This window comes from Bidens hawaiensis, unplaced genomic scaffold, assembly GCF_021521415.1.
Source record: "Bidens hawaiensis isolate Kalapana, Puna unplaced genomic scaffold, B.hawaiensis_p1.1 tig00010302_1, whole genome shotgun sequence".
Lineage (NCBI taxonomy): Eukaryota > Viridiplantae > Streptophyta > Magnoliopsida > Asterales > Asteraceae > Bidens > Bidens hawaiensis.
The window spans coordinates 714,661-737,047 of record NW_027491781.1 but is presented as its reverse complement, the minus strand read 5'-3'; the positions used below and the strand labels follow the sequence as shown (position 1 = coordinate 737,047).

At 34.5% G+C, this 22,387-nt stretch overlaps 1 protein-coding gene and 2 pseudogenes across 2 annotated transcripts; 1 reads left to right on the top strand and 2 right to left on the bottom strand.

Moving 5' to 3' along the window:
- Positions 1-451: 451 nt before the first annotated feature.
- Positions 452-1,685, bottom strand: LOC143534734 (putative O-methyltransferase 3 pseudogene; annotated as a pseudogene).
- Positions 1,686-9,951: 8,266 nt separating this feature from the next.
- Positions 9,952-13,647, top strand: LOC143534773 (aldo-keto reductase family 4 member C10-like). 2 transcript variants are annotated; one of them, XM_077029186.1, is made up of 4 exons: positions 9,952-10,185; positions 10,331-10,985; positions 12,093-12,347; positions 13,196-13,647. In XM_077029186.1, exons 2-4 carry the CDS (start codon positions 10,419-10,421, stop codon positions 13,463-13,465), a joined length of 1,092 nt encoding a protein of 363 aa, XP_076885301.1. In that variant the 5' UTR covers positions 9,952-10,185; positions 10,331-10,418; the 3' UTR covers positions 13,466-13,647. The 2 variants fall into 2 exon arrangements, with proteins under 2 accessions (XP_076885301.1, XP_076885300.1); XM_077029185.1 differs by having other exon boundaries at positions 9,952-10,985.
- A 4,107-nt stretch (positions 13,648-17,754) lies between these two features.
- Positions 17,755-20,813, bottom strand: LOC143534772 (phytosulfokine receptor 1 pseudogene; annotated as a pseudogene).
- Positions 20,814-22,387: the final 1,574 nt, after the last annotated feature.

Below are 22,387 nucleotides of genomic sequence, written 5' to 3'. Positions count from 1 at the left end.
GCCTAAATGCAGGTAACTAGTATCGAAAATCAAGAAGCAAAGCTGAAATATACAACAACTTCAATTAAATCATTTCTTAAACCAACTTATTTTGCCCATCACTCATGCTTTATATATAGTATAGATATAGATATAGTTAAAAAAAACAAAAAAACAAAGTCAGGTTATAAAAAAAATCTAGACCTGAGACCCACAAAGTCTTCTTTGGTCCAACAGCTACTAGCCCATCAGCATACAAGCCCATTGCCATTTTGTCCATCTATTATTTATAGCTCATATGCACAAATTAAACCACTAAATTAGCAACAAACGTAATACGGAAAAATTTAATTGAGTTACAAAAAAAAAAAGTTAACCAAACATTAGAGAAAAATTATATAACATTTATTTGATATTGAATTGAAACATACATATACATGATGAAAAACAACATAAATACAAAACAATCGAACATGCTAAGAAGTTTCATATTTTAGTATATTCGATCACATCAATTATATATGTTGTGTTGCAAGTAATGTAGCCGAACTATGGATAAACTTCGATGAGAGATCTTAACCCCAAAATCAGGGTTACCTTGTAACTGCTAAAGCCGGCATCAAGGAAGAGTTTTGCCCATTCTTCTTCGGTCCTCTCTCTTCCGGTCACCAAAGTCATCATAAGCATATCAAAAAAAAGTTGAGTCTCGAGCAAATCATTTTCTCCTTCATGAACCTTCACGATCATGTCTATGATGATTAACTTTCCTCCATTTTCCTTGCTTGGAATTGCTTCTATGCATTGCTTCAGAATCTTCATGCATTCTTCGTCACTTTAATCATGTAAAACCCACTAATTTTTCGTAGAAGGAAAGATAAATCAACTTAAGAAATTATTGTACACAATAAGTAATCATCAAAACTTTTTGTTAAAAAAAGATTGAAATAAACTTTCGAAAATAAACTAATAAATGATTACATTAAAACCAGGAAATGTTGAGAATACCTTAAGCAAAACTGCATGAGCCTTAGGAATGGCTTCAAACATGTCTCCACCAACATAACTCAAGTTTTTACTACCAACCAAACCATGAATTACATGAGGAAGATCGAAACTAATGCACATAATATTGGGAAAGGCTTTGGCAATAGCTTGTGCAAAAGTCCCAATACCACCCCCTACATCAACAATGGAATCCAACCCTTCGAAAACAACCCCACAATGTTCAAGAACCACACTTGTAACAAGCCTTGCATCACTAGCCATGCCTTCATTAAAGAACTGATTAAGATTCAGCTCTTGGCTCGCAAGTTCCCATAACATCTTCCCATGGGTTGTGTGAACGGGGTGACATCGTCGTTTTGGAACCATTTGTCCAATTGTTGCCATGGATCCACCATCATCGGATCCAACATGGCTAGCAAAAACGGCCTAACACTTAATGGCTCTTCTTTTAAAAGCAATCGAGAAGCAGGAGCGAGCAAATAGCCTTCTCCTTGCGTCTCATTATTACCTCCGTGTGTAGTGGGTACACTTTGTTTCACAAAGAAACCAGAGTGAACAAGGATGCGCATAAGCCGATAGACAAAAGGAGTTCTCTCCTTGTTAATACCAAGGGCTTCCACTAACTCGGAAAGCAACATTGGTGAACCATGGTGATTGATGATATCAGGTATTTGTAGCTGAATCGCACATTTAAGTGACATGTGTAGGTTCCCAGCCGGATCTACACGGAAGTATCTCGTACTACGTAGGTGCGGAATCCCTACGTAAGACGATACGAGTGTTCGATGCGATATACGTTAAAACCAAGCACAAATACACGTTACAATACTCAAAAGACACGATGTATTGCAACTCCTTTAACACGTGATATACAAATCACAATTACACGTTCTGAAAAAACTTGTTTAACAAAAGCCGTAGCTAAGGCATATATAGTTATCGACAACTTCGCCTAACAGACTAGGCGAAGTTGTCTATAACTTCGCTTGTCCACAAGTTCGCTTATATTAGGCGAACTTGTGAGACAACCTATACAAATCAAAACAAAACAAACTAACACGATTACAGACACTAGATACTGAACTACTGACATAATGCACCAACAACATGGATTTTATAAAGCTAAATAGATGGTTCCATATGTGAGCTTGAGAATGAAGTAACTCATCTTTACATATCTCACCATTTTGTGTTGCCATCTCTTTGTATCTAAGAGAGAATGTGATATGTTAGGAACATACAACCTTCTTAATATATAGGAAAACATGTAAAGAGAGATGATTTTTATATTCACTTATTTTTATTAAGCTTGTCATATTTCACGTGGTCAAATACACCATCATTTACGATAAATTATAATATTATATAAAACAATTATGTCTGAGTTATGAACCTCCATATCAATTCTGGATCAGAGAATCACGTACGTTCAACCCGCAATTTATATTTAATTGGTTTTCATAGTACCGAAAGATCATATATATATATATATATATATATATATATATATATATATTTAAAAGATAACTTAAAATAATTAACAAAATCGGTAACAAATCGAGAAAATATATTTTAAAGTAGTTAAAAAACAATTTAATATTTCATTAAAATGGTATTAGGTATGCTTTGATATGCATTCAACTAATCTTGATATACCAAAGTGACTATAATATCATGTGTTTAAAAATGGTGTTTCTTTAGTTGTAGACAAATATTAAGTGTAGATTTACAAGATGAGTTAATTGTTGTAAAAAAAACTAATCTTTATATAATGGAACAACCTCTTCTAAACTTTATACACCGAGAAAATACACACGTTTTTACGCAAGGGCGTTGTTAAACTTACTATTGTTTTAAGATTTTTATTTGTTATACTCTCTCCTAAAACTTATCAAATACATTGCTTTTTACCTTTTCTACTTAACATATAACTACCTCAAACTTTTTATCTCTTATATTCTCCATTTATTCGTCGAATCGAAACTTTTTATAATTTTTATTATATTATTTTTCTCTATCAATATTAATTAGTAGTATAAATATATCATTATTACTACTAATATTATCAACAACATTATTATTCATGCCCGAGACCAGATGATATAACACTTAGAATATACTCTCTCTGTCTCATTATAAGTGTCCATGTTTAAAAAACACAAAGTTTAAGGTAGATTGAATTATTACTTTTTTTTTCTTACCAAATGACAATAAAGTCACTGAAAAGTTGGTCCATCAATATTGTTTATTAATGTTAGTTTTGTGTGTTTAAGGGTAAATTTAGAAAAGACAGAATTACAGAAATTGTCCTTTATGTTTGTATCAAATTTCACTCATTGTCCTTTATCTTTAAAATTGATATGTTTTATTCTTTACGTTTATAAATCCAACATCGATTGTCCTTTAACCCTAACCAAGTTAGTTTTTTCCGTTAATTCAAGTCATGTGCCTTTCACACTAGGGCAAATTAGTCATTTCACCTACTAAATTAAAAATAGAGTGATTTAATTAATTAGTAAACAAAAATAAATAAATCAAAAAATTTATATATATAATATGCAGATACACTCTCTCTCTCTCCATATACCACCAGCCACCACCGCCATAACCACCACCCACCACCGTCGCAACCACCACCTGTCACCACTGTAAGGCCCCATTGGTTCACCACCACACCCACCAACCTCCCCATCCTCAAACCCTAAACCCGACAACCACCTTCATAGCCTGAACCGCTGTCGTCGGTTTCACCAGATCCAGAATAATTAAGTATTTAACCCCAGCGACGACACTCAGATCTGCCTTCCCTCGACAACGCCGACCACGATTATCTTTCCAGCAAGCTCATATCAATGTCGTTCGCGGATCAAAGGTTGCAGGACTTGATTTGGTTAAATCGGTAGGCTAGTGGTGTGTTCCACCGTGTTTGCTGCTGCCGAAGAATTAAACAAGCTCAGATATTGGTGGTTAATTATTGATGAATGGTGGTCGCCGGAAGTTGAATGGTGGTGGTTAAATCCTTGATTGTTATGGATATGGTGAAACCTTATGATTTTTATTTGGATTTGAGGGTTGTGTACGGACGGCGGAGAGCGGTGTAGGTGTGGCATCGACGGGAGTTGAGGCCGGAGCTGATGATGTAATCAATTGTTTCGTTTGTTATTGTGGGTCTCCAGAGTATCTATGGTGGATGATTTGCAGAGTATATAAACTATAAACACTAACGATTTGGTGTCGTTGCAACTTTAATCCCCGGAAACGTTGCCGGATTTAATGGTATACTCCGGCAACTCCAAAGTCCAACCAAAATCCTTAGCTAGGGTGGCCGGATTTAACAGTGACCTGAGTTAACGAGAAATACTAACTGAGTTAGGGCCAAAGGACAAATGGTGTAACATTTGGAAACGTAAAGTACAAATTATGTTACTTTTAAAGATAAAGGATAACCACTGAAATTTGGTGTAAACATAAAGGACAATTTCTGTAATTATGTCTTTAGAAAATTGACTAATAAATTTTGAAAGTGGACACTTATAATGGGACAAATAAAAAAAATGTAGACACTTATAATGGGACGGAGGGAGTATTCTTTTGTTTGGCAACCTTAACGCGGCCAGGCAAGGTGGTGGTTGCGAAGTTGCAGCTGCTACTGGAGTGCCGACAGCTTGTAAATGTGTTGCACATCTAACCATTGTCAACGTCTTTGATTTTAGCCTCTGATTCATAACATATTGTTTCGTCCTCCATTAGGAACCTGTTGTGCGGTGTGATATATTAGAAGGTTTAGATGATAGGTGTGTTTTTCGTACCCTATTCCTCATGGGTCATTGGGTATATATTTATAGCGTGATACAAGGAATATTTGGGTGGGATCGTACAATATCATGTTATGCATGGTTAAGTAGAATATAAAGATGATCACATGAGAATATAGCATAACGTACAATGGGTTCTGTCGGCTTGTGCAAACTGCTCGTTGTAGTGGTTATATGTTCATGAATCATGGACCAGTAATGCATTATGCACATATGTTTAATAATTTCTTGAACTTAAGGCCAAGGTAATTTACCTGGTTAACCAATTAATTATTTTTTGGAATTTTATATGCTATAATACAATAAAAAGGTAAATAAAATAAGAAAATAAAAAAATTATGTGAAAAGACAAAATTACCCATGACTTAACAATAGAAAATGTTAGTGATTTGGACGAAATTAACAAAAATTGTGAAACCTCAATGGTTCATATGTAAAAAATAAAAGATTTTTGAATTAAATTTGCAAAAATGACTCAACCTTATAGACGGAAATGACCGTTTACTCTTGATTGTAATATTACAATAATTACAATAATCATGGAAATAGTTTACTTTCAGTCATTTCTTCCATGTCGACACTTATGGCTGTAAGCGAACCAGACATCCGCCAGTTCATTTATGTTGTCCGTTTGATAAACGAACCGGACATGGACAAAAAAAAATTGTTTGGTAAGCTTAACGGACGAACACGGAAAATGACCAATTCCGATCGATAGTGTTCATGAACGTCCGGTAATTATAGGTGTTCAAAATTTGATTCGAATTCGAAACATTCGAAATTCAACTCGATTCGAATTCGAATATGAAGATTCGAATTCGATTTCAAAATATTCGAATTCGATTCGATTCATATTCGAGTATAGTAATCGAATACGAATTCATGATTTTTTATTCGATTCGAAATTCGAATTCAAATTATATAATATATTAATATATATTTTATTTATTAATTTGGTCCAATCCGTAAATAATAAATGTCCAAAACATAATAATTAATCTCAATAATCCATATGAATATTTTTTTAATTTTGCCAATACTTAATTTTGAACTTATTAATTTATTATCATGTGGCATTGTAATTACTTTAAACTTATATTTATGTGTTTTACATTGATGATTATGGTTTTTGAATTTTTTTACATAGGTGAACTTGAATCAATTCGAATTCGAGTTTCGTATACGAATAAAATCGAATTTCGAATATGGGAGATAATACGAATACAAATACGAATCGAATAATCCAACTTTTAAACGAATACGAATCGAATATGAATACCAACAAAAAAATAAATTATTCGAATTATTCGATTCGATTAACTTGAAAATTCGTTATTCGATTCGATGAACACCCCTACCAGTAATGTTCTTCCGATTACGGCCGGTATTGTAAGTATTTAGATCTATCCAGTATTGTAATTTACTTATGGAATTTCTAGTGTCATAATTAATCATACTTTTGTATTATTACATATGACATGTCTCTTATAGTGATCCACTTTATGTTAATATATTAATTGTTAAGTATATTTGGATATTATATGGTGTAATTCCAATTTTGTAAGTGAAGTTGTTTGGATTTATGTCGTTTGTCCATTTATATCCACATGTTCGTTTGTCCATTAGTGTTCGTTTGTTCATTATTGTCCATTAACGTCCGTTTACAATATTAACGGGCGGACACGAACAAACTCAATTTCTTAATGGACGGACACAGACATGAATTTTCGTTCGGTAGAGTGTTCATGAATCGTCCGTTTGTCCGTCAAAGCTTAACGGACAGACATGGATAAGCTCTCGTCCGGTCCGGTTCGATCCATATACACCCCTATCGGCACCTCTCTTCTTTGTTGGAGCTTTTTGTGAGTTTACGACTATAACACTAAGTTTGAAAATGACTTTTATATTATAAATAAATCGGTGTGTAGATAAGTTCTAAAATTTCTTTCATGTATGCAACATCTTACGCTTACAACGTTAATTATATAATTATAAAACAACAAATTCCCAACATACTTTAAACACCTTAACAATGATTAAAAACATTAACTTAAAGACACCACAAAATATACTCTAGACTCACCTAAGCAATTACGACATCAATAAGTGTTAATATTTCTCAGCAATGTACAAACAAAACTAATATCATAATCGAAATAAATATGTTTAAACTAATCATTTAGGTATCAACTGATGCCGATCTTTATTGTTTTCATACAACCCGAACTTGCATCTGATCATCCTTTCGTGAGTCATTTATCTATGGACACATACTCAACGTCTCAACCACACATCTAATCATTGGCATGAGCTCTAAGTAAAGTTAACCACCTAATAAAATATTCAAAGCCAGAAACAAATCGTGTTTTTATATCGATATATTTTCTGTTATGTGAATTAAGAGAACATTACCAAAATAAACAATATTAGCGTCTTTTTTCTTCTTCAGAAAATAGACACAAGATTTTATACTACAATTTTTAGACATCCTCCTTGTAAACCAATCTGGTAATGTCACGTCAGACTAGCAAGTTAAATCTTAGTCAGCCCCTTTTAAACTCTGAAATTGATATAAAGCTAGTAGGACCCGCCTTCTGACCAACCGTGACTAAGCATGTGTCACTTGTATGGTAAGTTTAGGCTAAGAAAACACACGTCGGATAAGCTTGTTTATCTTCTCTTAGCTTACCGAATTATGACAACTAAGAAGAGAGAAGCCCGTTTGTTTTTTTAAGCCAACAAAACACACTACTAGGTAACTGAATTTGGAGGCTAATTTTAGCCTCCTATAACATATATCAACCTTTGATTGGTTTAAATGTGGGTCCCATCGTACTATTTATAACTTTTAGCGCAAAAAAGGTCCGAATAATGTCCATCCTCCTACGCCGGATAGTCCGTCGTGACAACCTCTCATTAGAGTAAACTAAAAATAACTGGAAACTTGTAGACTAAAATTGAATTTCTATCTTTGTTATAAAAAAAACAAGTCAGCATCCTCTATTTTGGTAATTTTCTCACATTTAAAATTAAACAACTTTATGAACCTAATTTCTTGGATTTCCCTAAGGTCGTGTGTGTGGTGGGTGTTTTTTTTTTTGGGGTACCTTTTTCTCCGTTGGTGAATCAAGAAGCTGGCCCCACCACCTTGAAACAAACGTTGTATACCCAACGACATGGGCCAAAACGAGAGGCTGGGGCGGTGTGTTGCTCGTTTTTTTTTTTTGAACATTCAAGCTTTCCTCCTACTCCTACTCCTACTCCTACTCCTACTCCTACTCCTACTTACCCATCTTCAAAACACACACACGTGTACCATTTCAACCATATAAACCAATTCGGTCAACTGTTTGTTACTGTGTTTCAACTTTCAACCCTTTTATTCTTTATTACCCCCACCAATCTTTTTAATAATAATCACCCATCAACCTTTTTGTCTTGATTCATAATATTATTATCATACTTTATTTCCTCGAGGAGATTAGATTAGTAGTAGTAGTGATAGTCATTGTAGTAGTAGCAGGGTAGAGTTAATATATAGAGAAAATGATAAGTGTAAGAAAGATTTATAATAATAAAAAAACATTTTAAAAATATATTAAAAAAAATAAAAAAATCATAACTTAAAATATAAATTAAAAACGAAAAAATTTAAAAAACTAAAATGTTTCTGCATCATTTCTGTTAAAAAAATAAAAAAAATTGACGAAAAGACACAATGCCGAGATCAAAGACACAATGACGAAAATGAACAAAAGACACAATTATAAATAAAAAAGACATAATAGATCGCAAAATATAACAAAATGCCGAAAAAAATATAGCAAAATGTTGAATAATATAACAAAATATAAAAAAAAACACAATATCAAGAAAAAAAGATACAATCAATAATCAATGACGAAAATAAACACAACACATAATGATAAACAAAAAGACACAATAATTTTTCTTCATTCATCGTTGTGTTTGTTTTTAGAACGAGAAAAACAGTGGAAACATTTTTGTGTTTTTGTTTTTTTATTAAATTTTGAATTATGATTTTTTTAATTAGTTTTATTATTTTATGGGTTTTTTTGAGTGGCTAAAAATCATTCTCATCATTTTTATTTTTGTTCCCATTTGTAGAATAACTTGACTCAATAACACAACAACATTAGATTATTATAGTTTACCATCACCTAAGCTCAACGCCCATAAACACTTGCTTGAAGCATGACAATACAATGAGATAAAAGTCGTTCAGTTCAATGATCCAACTAGAGAAAGTCACCAACTCACCTAGTCTCTATCATCACTCTGGTGTCTCTGAAACTAAAGAAATCAAACCTAGGTCACATGAAACACCAAGTCTCTACGTTACCACTCCACCACTAACCCATTAACGTTTCATACTATTATTATTATTATTATTATTATTGTTATTATATCCTTGAGGAGATTATATTATCTTGGGAAAAGTTAACATACAAATGAAGTTAACATGCTAAACATGAAAATCAAGTAAATAATTATAAATAAAGATAGAGTAAAATATGATATTTTTTGGGTATTTCTGATAATATCAAGTCTTATTCCTATTTTGGTATTTTTCATTTCGGGATTTTCAGCTCCGAGCAGCAAAGGACCGGAGAAACTTTCTAGTTATGAATCAGGTATAAAACCAATAGGCGACGCTTGGTTACAATTTAGAATCCGCTATTATATGTTTGTTCTAGTTTTTGATGTTGAAACGGTTTTTCTTTATCCATGGGCAATGAGTTTCGATGTATTAAGTGTATCTGTATTTGTAGAAGTTTTAATTTTTGTGCTTATCTTAATTGTTGGTTTAGTTTATGCATGGTGAAAGGGAGCATTGGAATGGTCTTAGCTCTCGAATATTCAGACAATTAAAAAAACGGAAAAAGTTGAGATAGTTATGAATTCATCGAGTTTCCCTTATTTTGTCGAACAACCCGAAATTCTATGTAAGCATGTTACATAGACTCTTAAGATAATAATAATAACAACAACATTAGATTATTATAGTTTACAGCCCAACTCTTTTGTTTTACATTTTGGGCGTTTCTTCCTCTTTGTCGGCTGTTTTTGTTGACCCATAATTTGGTTTTAGGTACATTCATTCAATACAATTACCCAACTTGGTTTCACACCTCAATTGACAATCAAGATCACTCTTTTGTGTTCTTGTTTAGTTTCTCTCTCAGACATTTCATCAAACACCTGGTGGGCACCTCAAGTTTCTGTAGATTTGATTGAGATCGAAGGTCAATTTTCATCTGGATTTACTATTTTGGTTTGCCTGTAAGTAATTATCAATCAAGATCACTTTTTGCTGCTGTTTCTCTCTATTACAATTCGTCGAACACCTGGCGGGCAGTTTTCGGTACTTCAAATTTGATTTTTCTTTTCACTTGAATTGCTATTGTCTTCTTTTAATCAGACTTGTAGGTCATCTTTTCGTTCTGGGTTTCTTCTTATTATTGCGTTTACTCAATCAAGATCACTTTTTGTTGCTGTTTTTCTCTCAGGCAGTTAATCGAACACTTACCGGGCAGTTTTTCGCCTTTTCGGTACTTGGGACTTGATAATTTTTGTGTTGACTCAAGTTTATAAGGGATGAAAGGGAGATTTGGGACTTCTGGGATTTATTTTCTATTGAATACTGGAGCCAAGATTCCAGCCATAGGGCTTGGGACTTGGCAAAGTGGTGGTGATTTCTGTGTAGAAGCGGTGAAAACCGCGATATCGGTTGGGTACCGACATATCGATTGTGCACACTTATATGGGAATGAAGCTGAAGTTGGGGAAGCTTTAACTGAGTTCTTTAGAGGTTCGATAAAAAGAGAGGATCTTTTTTTGACTTCGAAGATTTACTGTTCGATGAATTCGATTAATAAGATTGAGAATTCGGTTCGGGTTTCGCTAAAGAATCTTGGTGTGTCGTATTTGGATCTTTATTTAATGCATTGGCCCGAGAGTTCGGCTTTCGGTGATGCTACTGACCCGCCTGCGAATTCGGGGTCTGAGTATAGACAGTTTTTGAGTAAGTTGAAAACGGCTTGGAAAACGATGGAGCGGTTGGTTGAGTTAGGTCTTGTTCGGGCTATTGGAGTTAGTAATTTTAATATTCAGCAGATGAAAGAACTGCTCAAGTTTGCCAAGATTGTACCAGCGGTTAATCAGGTTTGCTTCATCGGCTTGTTTGATCATAAATATATATTCTGTGTTTATTCATATATTTTGTTGTCCATAGAGCTTGTAGTTATCGTGCTTGTTTTATATAAGAATTAGGATTCAAAGATATTTGGAACTTGGAAGTTGTGTGATAATTTCGGTTAATAAGAACATGTTACAACTATTCATATTATTTTGGTTGGCTGTCAATGAATCCCATGAATACATTTTTCATTACTAAGTATAGTATGCATATACATATATATATATATATATGTATATATGCGTATTATATTGATATTAGGGGGTGTAAACGAGCCGAGCCCGAGCTTGACTAGGCCAAGCTTGCTCGTTTTGACTTATGATAGATTGAGAGCTCGAGCTTGGCTCGTTTCGCGCTCTTTTGTTAAAGCTGGAGCTAGGCTCGCGAGTTATTTTTTCAAGCTCGAGCTCGGCTTGGGTTGACTCGTTTTTCTTTATTAATTTATATTCCTTTTTTATTAGTTTTATATATATTGAGAATAACCTTAAACGAGCCAAAGCTTCGCTGTGTAGTGTAAAATTCATACATAGAAGTCCAAAAGATTCAAACTAAAAATCACACAACGCTCGTTAAGGCTCGATGAGCCTAAACGATCTTTCCATGCAAGGCTCGAGTTCAGGCTCAACAACTAACAGGAGATAACAAGAACAACGATGTTAATTCCTAAATTATTTGTGGTTATTTTTTTAGTTATTGAAACTTAATAAACTTGTGTAAGTTGCATGGTTAGTGTGAATTAGTCTTCTCCATTCAATTATTTGATTATTTCAACTTTGTATTGCAATACATTTTTTGAAAGTCAACATAAGGGCTAGTTGACTATTTAATTTGACTGCTTTGTCGTTGTTTTTAGGTGGAATTACATCCATTTTTGAGGCAAGATGAACTTGTAAAATTCTGTCAGTCAAAGTTTATACACGTCTCTGCACACACACCACTTGGAGTCAACATAAGGGCTAGTCTTCTCCATTCAATTATTTGATTATTTCAACTTTGTATTGCAATACTTTTTTTGAAAGTCAACATAAGGGCTAGTTGACTATTTAATTTGACTGCTTTGTCGTTGTTTTTAGGTGGAATTACATCCATTTTTGAGGCAAGATGAACTTGTAAAATTCTGTCAGTCAAAGTTTATACACGTCTCTGCACACACACCACTTGGAGTACCAGCATCGGCTCCTAAACCATCTGAAAGTGGATCAAGTGAAGAAGATGAACCTGGAACGCCTCGTATCTCTTTTAGACGATCCAGATCGGTTCACGGGCCAATGCTCAAGCTTTCTGTTGTTGCAGATATAGCAGACAGATATAAAAAGACTCCTGAACAGGTATTCTTTTTGTGATTTTGGCTACGTATCTGTTATAGTAAATTAAGTACTTTTAACAAAAATGTGTTAATTACTATTAGGGATCGGTTTGGGTGGTTTTGAGCTAAAAACAAACTAAACCATAATTTCGGTTTTGGGGATTTTTAAAACCATTCGGTTTCGGTTTTTTTGGTTTGGGTTTGGCTCGGTTTTGCTATTTACGCTTGAAATTTTTGGGTCGAAAAAAAGTTAGCCAAATTAATGAATTTGGGTCTGAACTTGGAACCTAAATTCTTTTTGTTAGTTAATAATTATTTGATTATTATACATTTGGGCTAAAATATTTGGGTTGCACTACTTAATTCTTATAACTAAAAATAAAAAAATTAAAATTGAGAGACTATAGATTTGGTTCGGTTTGGTTTTTCGGTTATAATTACACGCAAAACTGAAACCGAGCCAGAAGTTCTGTTTTTATGAAAACATAAAACCAGACCGTTGGTTTTTGTTTGGGTTCGTTTATTTCTGTTCCGTTTTTTATTCCAGCCACGGGTTGGTTTTTTCGGTTTCATGAACACTCGTAATTACTATTACAAAACTGTATTATTGCATTTTGAATACACTTTCAACCATTTGACCTTTTTTTAGTATTTTTTTTAAACAAATAACTATTTATTTTTTTAAAAAAATATCTACTCATTTGACTCTTTAGAAATTAATATAACCGAAATTTGGTCAATATTGCCTGGATCTAACTAATCTTTTGTCAGCCGTCTTAATATTCTAATATTTACCCATTTGACCGTTTAGAAAGTATATTATGTGATTGTAATTATTTTCATAATTACGATTTTGCCCTTGCCTCGTAGGTTATTTTGCGGTGGGGTCTCCAAAGAGGGACGAGTGTTCTTCCATGCAGTGTAAAGCCCGAGAGAATAATGAAAAACATAGACATATTCAACTGGAGTTTATCAGACAACGAGTACCAACGTTTAAACCAAATAGAGCCACAAGTATGTCTGTTTGGAAACGGAAATGGTCTCCTGGACACCATGTCGGAGGACAATGGTTCCATATTTGGAAGCGGTCCACTTCAAGCGGTGCATGAATCTGAAGATGACGTTGAGTTCAACTCATGATCGATGATGGTGCGCGTGTTAATGTTTTTAAGTATGCGTAAACATTTTATGATTTTGTTATGTTAATGTAAGATAGTTTTAATGTTTTGTGTGTTAATGTTGATTTGATTGATGTTTTCTTTGGATCAAAGTTTGTTCTGAAGATTCTTGTCATGTACAAAAGTGATTGTGGGACATTGTTGATGGATTGTATTATGTGTATGTTCTTCATCAATTTAAATATCGAGAACCAGTTTTAAACGCATAACTGTAAAAATTGCATAATACACTTGTCGATTTAGTTTTTACCTCTCAACTTTAATAAAGCTATCATAAAAGGCTCGAAACTTTAATAGGTCTTTTTCTTTAAACAATTTGCGTTTTTACCCATAAGGCCCTAAACTTTAATTGAGTTATCATACGGTTCAAAGTTTAACTATTTTTTTTCAATAGTTTCACATTATTTTTTTCATTTTAACCATATTTTTTGGGTTTTTTTGTTCTCTGCTAGAGGTGCACAAAATACCTGGTTCCGGACCCGACCCGGTGTATCTGACCCGGAACCGGTTCTTACCCGTACCCAACCCGCGGGTAGAACCAGGTTTAGAATTTCTCCTAGGAGCTGACCCGGAACCGGAAATACCCGGTCAAAAACCCGACCTGTCCCTACCCTACCCAAAACCCAAAAAAACCCGGTGGAACCGGTCAAGACCCGGTCAAGTACCCAATTATACCCGGACCCGGTTTTGACTTTTGTTGATCATACCCGGAACCGGTTCCTACCCAGTTCCTGAAAATACCCGGTTTGTGCACCTCTAGTCCCCGTCACAATGCTGTCTTATGATTATTTACTTATTTTTCAGTATGATACGTATATAGTGTTTACACGAGGTCTTCTGGTTTTATTTTTTATATCGATTGCAACTCCTTTTAGCTCCTACATTTGTGCAGGGTCTGAGACGGATGAAAGGCCGGATCGTTTCTTATTATATAAATTGTTTAGATATATAAAAAATTTATTATCAAACTTATAATAACTTTGAAAAGTTGGATTATAAGTTGATTTATAACTTATAAATAAAACAGTTGAAAATTAAAAACCATAAATTTTTGGACCTGTTTATTGGGCCTAATAGCCAAGGTTTGTTGTCCATACATTGATGATATATGAACACATTTGTGGGCTGCTGGACACCTGAAACCAAAAAATATTCCAACTTATGACATTCTGTATTAGATATTTAGATTTTGAGACCAATAAATCAATTTAGCTAGACGTATTAATAACATTATTTTATAGACACAAAGTCTTAAATATAATTTTGACAAAAGAGAGTTGTATTTTGAACTAATAAACACAAAATTTGCTTTTGTATGTATGTAAACACATTGAAAGGTAAACAAGTGCGGATTTAGGCTGGTAAAACTTATGTTATATGATACCGATAAGGCAATAATAAGCTTTTTGCGACGCATCAGGCATTCGAGCGAGAACACATATTTAAAATTATAGTTGTAAGCCCAACAGCCGGCCCAAAAGAGAAAATAAGTGCAGCCCAAAATATCATTGACTTGAATTTGGTAAGATTAACGGTGGAAACAATTAAACATAGTTTTTTCCGATCTATTTTAAGTCCCGTCGCACAATTTCCAAATTCAACTTTTACATAAAATAGAAGGCAAACAGGGAACAAGCTACGTCGCTAACTTTTTTTTAAACGGAAATACTAAGTATTTGGAAACTATTAACATAAATCTTGATGTCAATTATTATAGTTCTCGTTTACCCGTTACAAACGGCATTAGTTGAGATATTATTCTTTTAATGAAGCTTGAAGCTTTTGAAATCCGAGTTTCAATCTGATTACTATAGTTTATGAATTGTTATTGCGTGTGTTTAAGATAAATTAAATTACTCAACACTAGTTCAAACAAGTAATGAGTTGGTTTTAAAATTTTGGGATAAGTTATGGATCAAATACAAATTAAATTAACGTGCTAATTATGTGAATCAAGTAATGTAATGTAATTATATATACAATATAGTGTAATTATAATGTAGTGTAATTACAACATAGTGTAATTACATAACTACATTACTTGTATATATAATTACATATTTGATTCGCACGGTTATTACGTTAATTTAATTTTTACGTTAACTTTCCCCTACAAAATATATATATATTTTTCATTTCTAGCAATATCGTATATTATTTTTTATAAAAAAAATGTAAATCAAGTCGATAGATATATAAAACAAAAACAAGTTCATAAACTAGAATACTTAATTGTTGGATCTGCACAATAAGTAACTATTAAGAAACATGCATAACGCGTGATAAAAGACTTGTAAGAAGTCATGTGATGCTTCGACTTTGACTATTTTTTTTATTTTATTTTTTTACATGGGCTTCGTTGACCCGCAACTGGCGTTTTGCAACAAAGTCGGTCAATCACAATATTATACAAATCCTCTTTGTGGAATAACATAATAGCTTCAAGAATTAATAATAAAAAATATACCCTACAATATATCATTAAAGTCCTAACAAATTTTTTTTCTCATATAAAACCATTATACATTTCTTTCTTACATAACAAACTTAACATTTTTACACGTTAAAGTCCATTCATACGTTAAAATTGAATAAAATTGTTAGTTTCCTTTACTAACAGATATTACGTGAGAAAAGAATTGAAATGAATTAATGTTTTGGAATTTGACAAAGTCCGTTCAATGTTCCTCTTTTCTTTTACATTTCTTGATTCAGTGAGTTGATAATAACAATTACTCTTTCAATAAAAATATAATAAAATACACGAGTGTAGATGATGTAATTCAAAATAAACTTACTAAAACATATACAATATAAATTGGTTTATATGAATTTAAAATCATTAAAAGTTGCAAGCAAATGAATTTTATCGCTAAAAACATAGGAAATGATTTGTATAATTTTAAGGGATATTGATTTATAATACTCCAAACTTTCTCTCATTGGTAGATTACACTCCCAACTTTCGATTTGTCTCCCACCACTCCCAACTTTCACCCTATTTTCCTGTACCACTCCCCGTCTAAATGAATACTAACCTCATTAATGTTTTGGACTAAAAATGTCATTCAAATTAGTTGAGGGGGTAAAACATAAATTTTATTTTTAACACACAACCTCCATTTCCGGTTACCTCGTTTTTCCGGCGACCTAGTTTTTTCCGGCGAATTTGAGTTTTCCGGCTGTCTCGTCTTTAAAACACCATATCCATCGTTTCACCGAGCTTCACATATGAATTTGAGTTTTCCAGCGAGTTGCAGGTTTCCGGCGAACACCATATCCATCATTTCACCGCCCACCGCCCCAAAACCACAACCCCCGACCCCCGCCGCCACCAGTGTCTCACCCAATCACCTTCTGGGATCGCCTGCGTGCCGGAAAATAGAGTTGCAGGTTTCCGGCGAGCACCATCTTCATCATATCTCCACCGGTGCACAATCTTCATGATCTGCATCACCTTTTTACACCTTTGAACCATCTCCACCGGAAATGGAGGTTGTGTGTTAAAAATTAAATTTCTGTTTTACCCCCTCAACTAATTTGAATGACATTTTTAGTCCAAAACATTAACGAGGTTAGTGTTCATTTAGACGGGGAGTGGTACGGGAAAATAGAGTGAAAGTTGGGAGTGGTGGGTGACAAATCGAAAATTAGGAGTGTTATCTACCAATGAGGAAAAGTTGGAAATATTAAAAACCAATATCCCTAATTTTAATGTCAAATATGGTATTGTGTGGTATTATGGACTTCATTCTATCATAATAAAGAGATTTTTTTTCAAATTTAAGAAACTTTTATGATAACAAATAGAAAATATTTGATTTTTTATGCGCAAAATATTGTTAATTAAGAAACTTTTACGTTATAAATACAAAATATTTTTTAGTGTTTTATGTATGTGATAAATTATTGTTAAAGTACTTTTAAAAGGAAAACAAATAGAAACGTATGTTGGTTTTTATAGAATTATTTGCTCAAAAATTAACCGTTGTAACGAAACAAATTTAAATTTATTATTTATCATACGCAAGCAAAATATATACATCCTTAAAAAACCAAAGTACATAAAATATTAAAAAAAACATACAAACAAAGCATTTTTAATGCGTAAAGTATAGAAACTTTTATGTTATAAATAAAAAAATATATGTTGGTTTTTTATAGAATTTGCCCCAAAAAAATAACCAGATGTAACGAAACAAATTTGAATTTTATTATATATCATATGCAAGTAAATATATATACATCCTTAAAAAAAACAAAAGTACATAAAACATTCAAAAAAACAAACAAAACTACCTAAGTGTGAAGATTACCACTATGTAACCAACCCAACAACTCTTGACTTGATGGTCTTAGCTTTGGACTCTCACTTAAACAAACACAAGCTATCTCAAGAACCTGCAACATCTCCATACCATTCTCTTTACCGAAAACCATCGGGTCGAAAACCTCGTCTTCCCGACCCTCCCGCCTCATTTCCATCACCCACGAGATCAGATCCCGACACCCTTTCGGTTTACACATATCCATCGGCCTCTTACCCGTCAAAAGCTCCAACAAAACAACCCCAAAACTATAAACGTCACCCTTATATGATGCAACCGACGCTTGCCCGTATTCGGGTGGAATGTACCCTAGTGTCCCAACTAAATCAGTAGTTACATGAGTGTCATGAGGCAGTAGGAGTCTCGCCAGCCCGAAATCGGCTAAATGGGCCTCGAAATTCTCGTCTAGGAGAATATTACTCGACTTTATATCGCGGTGAACGATATGCGGGTCGCACGATTGGTGCAAATACGCTAGGCCTTTAATCGCACCCAGCCCGATCCGTAACCGTGTGGCCCAGTTCAGTTTTATCGGGCCGTCGGGCTTTTCGTGTAACCAGTAATCGAGACTACCGTTTTCCATATACGAGTATATTAAAAACCGGTCGTTTTGGTGTTGGCAATACCCTTGTAGAAGGACTAGATTCGGGTGTTGGGCTCGAGATAACGTTTCGACCTCGGCTTGGAACTCGCGGTCCACTTGGCCCGCGTCACCCGTGAGCCGTTTGATGGCGACTTTTTGACCGTCGGGAAGCGTGGCTTTGAACACGAGCCCGAACCCGCCACACCCGATTATGTTAGCTTGGTCAAAACTGTTGGTTGACTTCAAAATATCATCGAGTGTAAGCTCGTCTTTCGTTTGGAAAAACACGAGTTTTGATTCGGGCTCTTCTTTGTTGCTACCGTATCCGTCTTCATTCACGGGCCCGATTTCTTGTTTATGCGTCACACGGAGTATGATCACGAACATGAGCGCGAGTATAAAAAGCGTCCCCAACCCGATCCCGATAGCCATGCCGACAACTGGCCCGTTACTTTTCTTCGATGACACAGCTGTAGACCGATAAACCCGACTATCTTTATCTTTATCTTTATCTCCGCAAGTAAACACACATAAATTTTTGTTTCCTTCAAAACTGTTGTTGCTAAAAGTACCAAACTGCCCTCCACTCGGTACTATCCCGGTCAGGCGATTATACGCGACTTCGAAACTCGATAAAAAACTTAAATTCACCAACGATTGAGGAATCGGGCCCGAAAGATTATTATACGAGAGGATCAGCGTCTCGATACTCCTCATGCCCACCAACTCACTCGGGATTCCACCCGATAACCGGTTGTTTCTCAGATTTAAAACATGTAATCTTTTCAAGTTCCCGAATTCGGGCCAGATTGGCCCGGTAAGAAGGTTATACTTCAAATCAATACATGGCGGGAAGCTCATAACCCGCTTGTACTGCAACGGTGACACTTGGGCGCTAACGTTCGGTTTCGTGAAAAATGGGAAATCGGGTGAATCTTCTTCTATAGTGACATTTAAGAGACGAAGACTCCGTAAACGAGTTAAACTATTCGGGATTTGACCCGTTAAGGAATTATTCGACAAATCCAAGTAAAACAGTGACCCGAAATCACCCAAATAAGACGGGATTGTTCCCGTTAACCGATTCCAAGAAAAATCCAAAAGCTGTAACTCGGTTAAACCTCTTAACCATGACGGGATTACACCCGTGAGCCCACAATAGGGGATCACGAGAGCTTTAAGTGCTTTGAAACGAAACAAACTGTCATCCGGAAGATGTTCATTATGAAAATTAAGTGTGAGAATCAACACGGTTAAGTTCGGGCAGTGCTGCAAGACACTAAGGGCGGATTTAACGTTACTTAAGCTGCAATTCGAGAACGAAACGTACGTTAAAGACTTCAAATTACTAAAACTTTTCGGGATTTCGCCTACAAGTTTGTTTCTAGCAAAATTGATAGCTCTCAACTTATGACATAACGAAAGATCATCCGGAACATAACCCGAAAAGTTATTAGTACCAATATCAATCGAAGTAAGATTCGTCATCACCGAGCAGTTAAACTTGATCGGCCCGTTAAACGAATTATTCTGCAGATTGATCACGGAAATACTCGGTGAGTTAGCCAACGATTTAGGAATCGGGCCCGTGAACCGATTCGTATTCGCCACGAAACGGGTCAGTTTGGGAAACTTATGGAAAAAATCAGGCAAACGGCCCGAAAGCCGGTTTCCCGAAATATCCAAACGAGTAACCGAGCTAACGAAATTCCCAATTCGTTCGATTCCACCGAACTCATTATTCTGAAGATCTAAATTCATTAACTGCGGTAAACGGAAAACAAACTCTGGAATTGGACCAGAAAGATTATTATTAGCTACACAAACATGTTCTAAACATCCACAGTTCCGTAGCTCGGGTGGAAAACTTCCGGTAAACGAATTACCCGCAAGTTTAACCACCCGAACTCGCGTGGAATTCACACACAACCCACCCGGAACAAACCCACGAAGCGCGTTCTCCGAAACGTCTAAATACTCAAGCTTAGGCAAATCTATACTACCCGGAAACCCACCCGAAAACCCATTACTATTCAAATCAAGAATCTGCAAATGCCTTAACCGAAAAACCAAAACCGGAACCATACCCTTGAGGAAATTATGTGAAAGATTAAGGGTTTTGAGTTGTTCAATATTGGAAATGAGTTCAGACACCCCACCAGTTAATCTTCTACCATGAAGGTTTAATTCAATAACCCGACCCGAATGTGAGTCACAAGTAATACCCACCCAATTACAGCAACTGGAATTGGATTCCAGCCAACCCGGAATTGGTGATTCCAGTTCTTGAATGAAGGCTTTTAAACCTACTAAATCATTGAAATTGCATGTGGGGTTTTGTGAATCCACAAGATTTAACATGAATAAGAAAACCCATATCTTGGATTTGAGAATCATCTCAAAAAGATTTGAGCTTTTTGTGATTCTTGAAATTTTAAGGTAAATTTCAAGATTTGTGAAAGTGAGGGTAAAATGGGAATAATGAAGAAGAAGATAATGAAGAAGTGAAGAACATAGACAAGTTGTTGTTGTTGTTGTGTGTTTGGTCCATAAAGATAAAACCTTGTTGAGTTTATGTTTGGTTTTTTTTCTAGAGAGAGAAAGAGGTGGTCAAAGGGGTGTGATGAGAGAGAGAGTTAGGAAGCCGTTGGAGGCTTGGTGCCTTGGTGGTGTGGAAGTGAGAACACAAGGATAATTAAAAGGGTCCATGGAGATATGGAGATTGTGTTATTTTTGTAAGATATGGAAAGAACATAAGTAATTGTTTATTAAATTGTGATGATATGATATTAATATTAATTAAGTTTTCATAAAGTTGGTGATTTAGTGTTGACTAACAATAAATTCCATTTACTATTCCATTCACTTATAGCAAACTTTTATATTTTTGTTAGCATTAATGTTTTTACTCTACTCTACATCAAGAATGTTAGCATTCTCGCTCTAGTTTGAATCCGGACTTTTAATTGTAGAGATATGTGTTGCTACCAATGAAGCTAGTCTCACATTAACAGCAAACTTTAGGGGCGTCTGGGATTTTTTATTTAATCTCCTTATAATTTTTCATTAAGTTAATAAGTTACAAAAGTATAACTTATGAAACTTTTCATCTCACAATATAAGCAATCTCAAACACTTTATTACTTTTCAAAAAGTTAATAAGTTATAAGTTGGTAAAAATAAGCAATCCCAAACACCCCCTTTATATTAAATTATGTTTATGCAATTTACGTGATGTATCGACTCTTTACGAGACGCTGAGAACGAATAACATTGGAAAATAATGTGTCGATGAAGCATTGGTAATTACACATCGTTAGTGGTATTTCTTTGAAAGGAGGTTTAAAAGTGTAATTATGGGGAGTTTGATAAGAGTTTATCTTTCTAAGAAGTATGAGTTTAAGTAATGAGGTTGTCCATAATCGAATGTGTTATTTAGGAATAGATTGGAGTGTGTGTGTGTGAGAGAGAGAGAGAGGGTTGTCGTTCAAAAAAGTACAGTTATGATTTCTCTTTAAAGATTATATTGCATGTACATCGGGATTGTATTTATTTGAATGATATTGTTTGCACTCAAATCACAAGCACTCTCTATGTAACATTCGAAACGTCATGAATGTGTGTTGTAACGCCCTAAAAATACGAAAGTGGTTGTTAACTAATGTGGCATATTATTAGATTTTGTTACTAGTATCAAACTTTTTGATACACAATGTTCATGAAATTCGTCACTTTTTTACTACATGTCTCGACTATTCCAAGATGTTGACAAATAACACATCAGTCTTACTCAAAGTATCACATCTAACTATACGCCCTTAGTGGTATTTGTTTGCATAGAAGTTGGAAATCTGTTCCTCATTTCTCTTAAGGATTTATAGTTTCCCATGAAAATGCATTTATTTTAATAATATCGGTTGCACACAGTTCACAGCCGCTTTTGATGTAATAATCACAACGTCATCAACGTTTG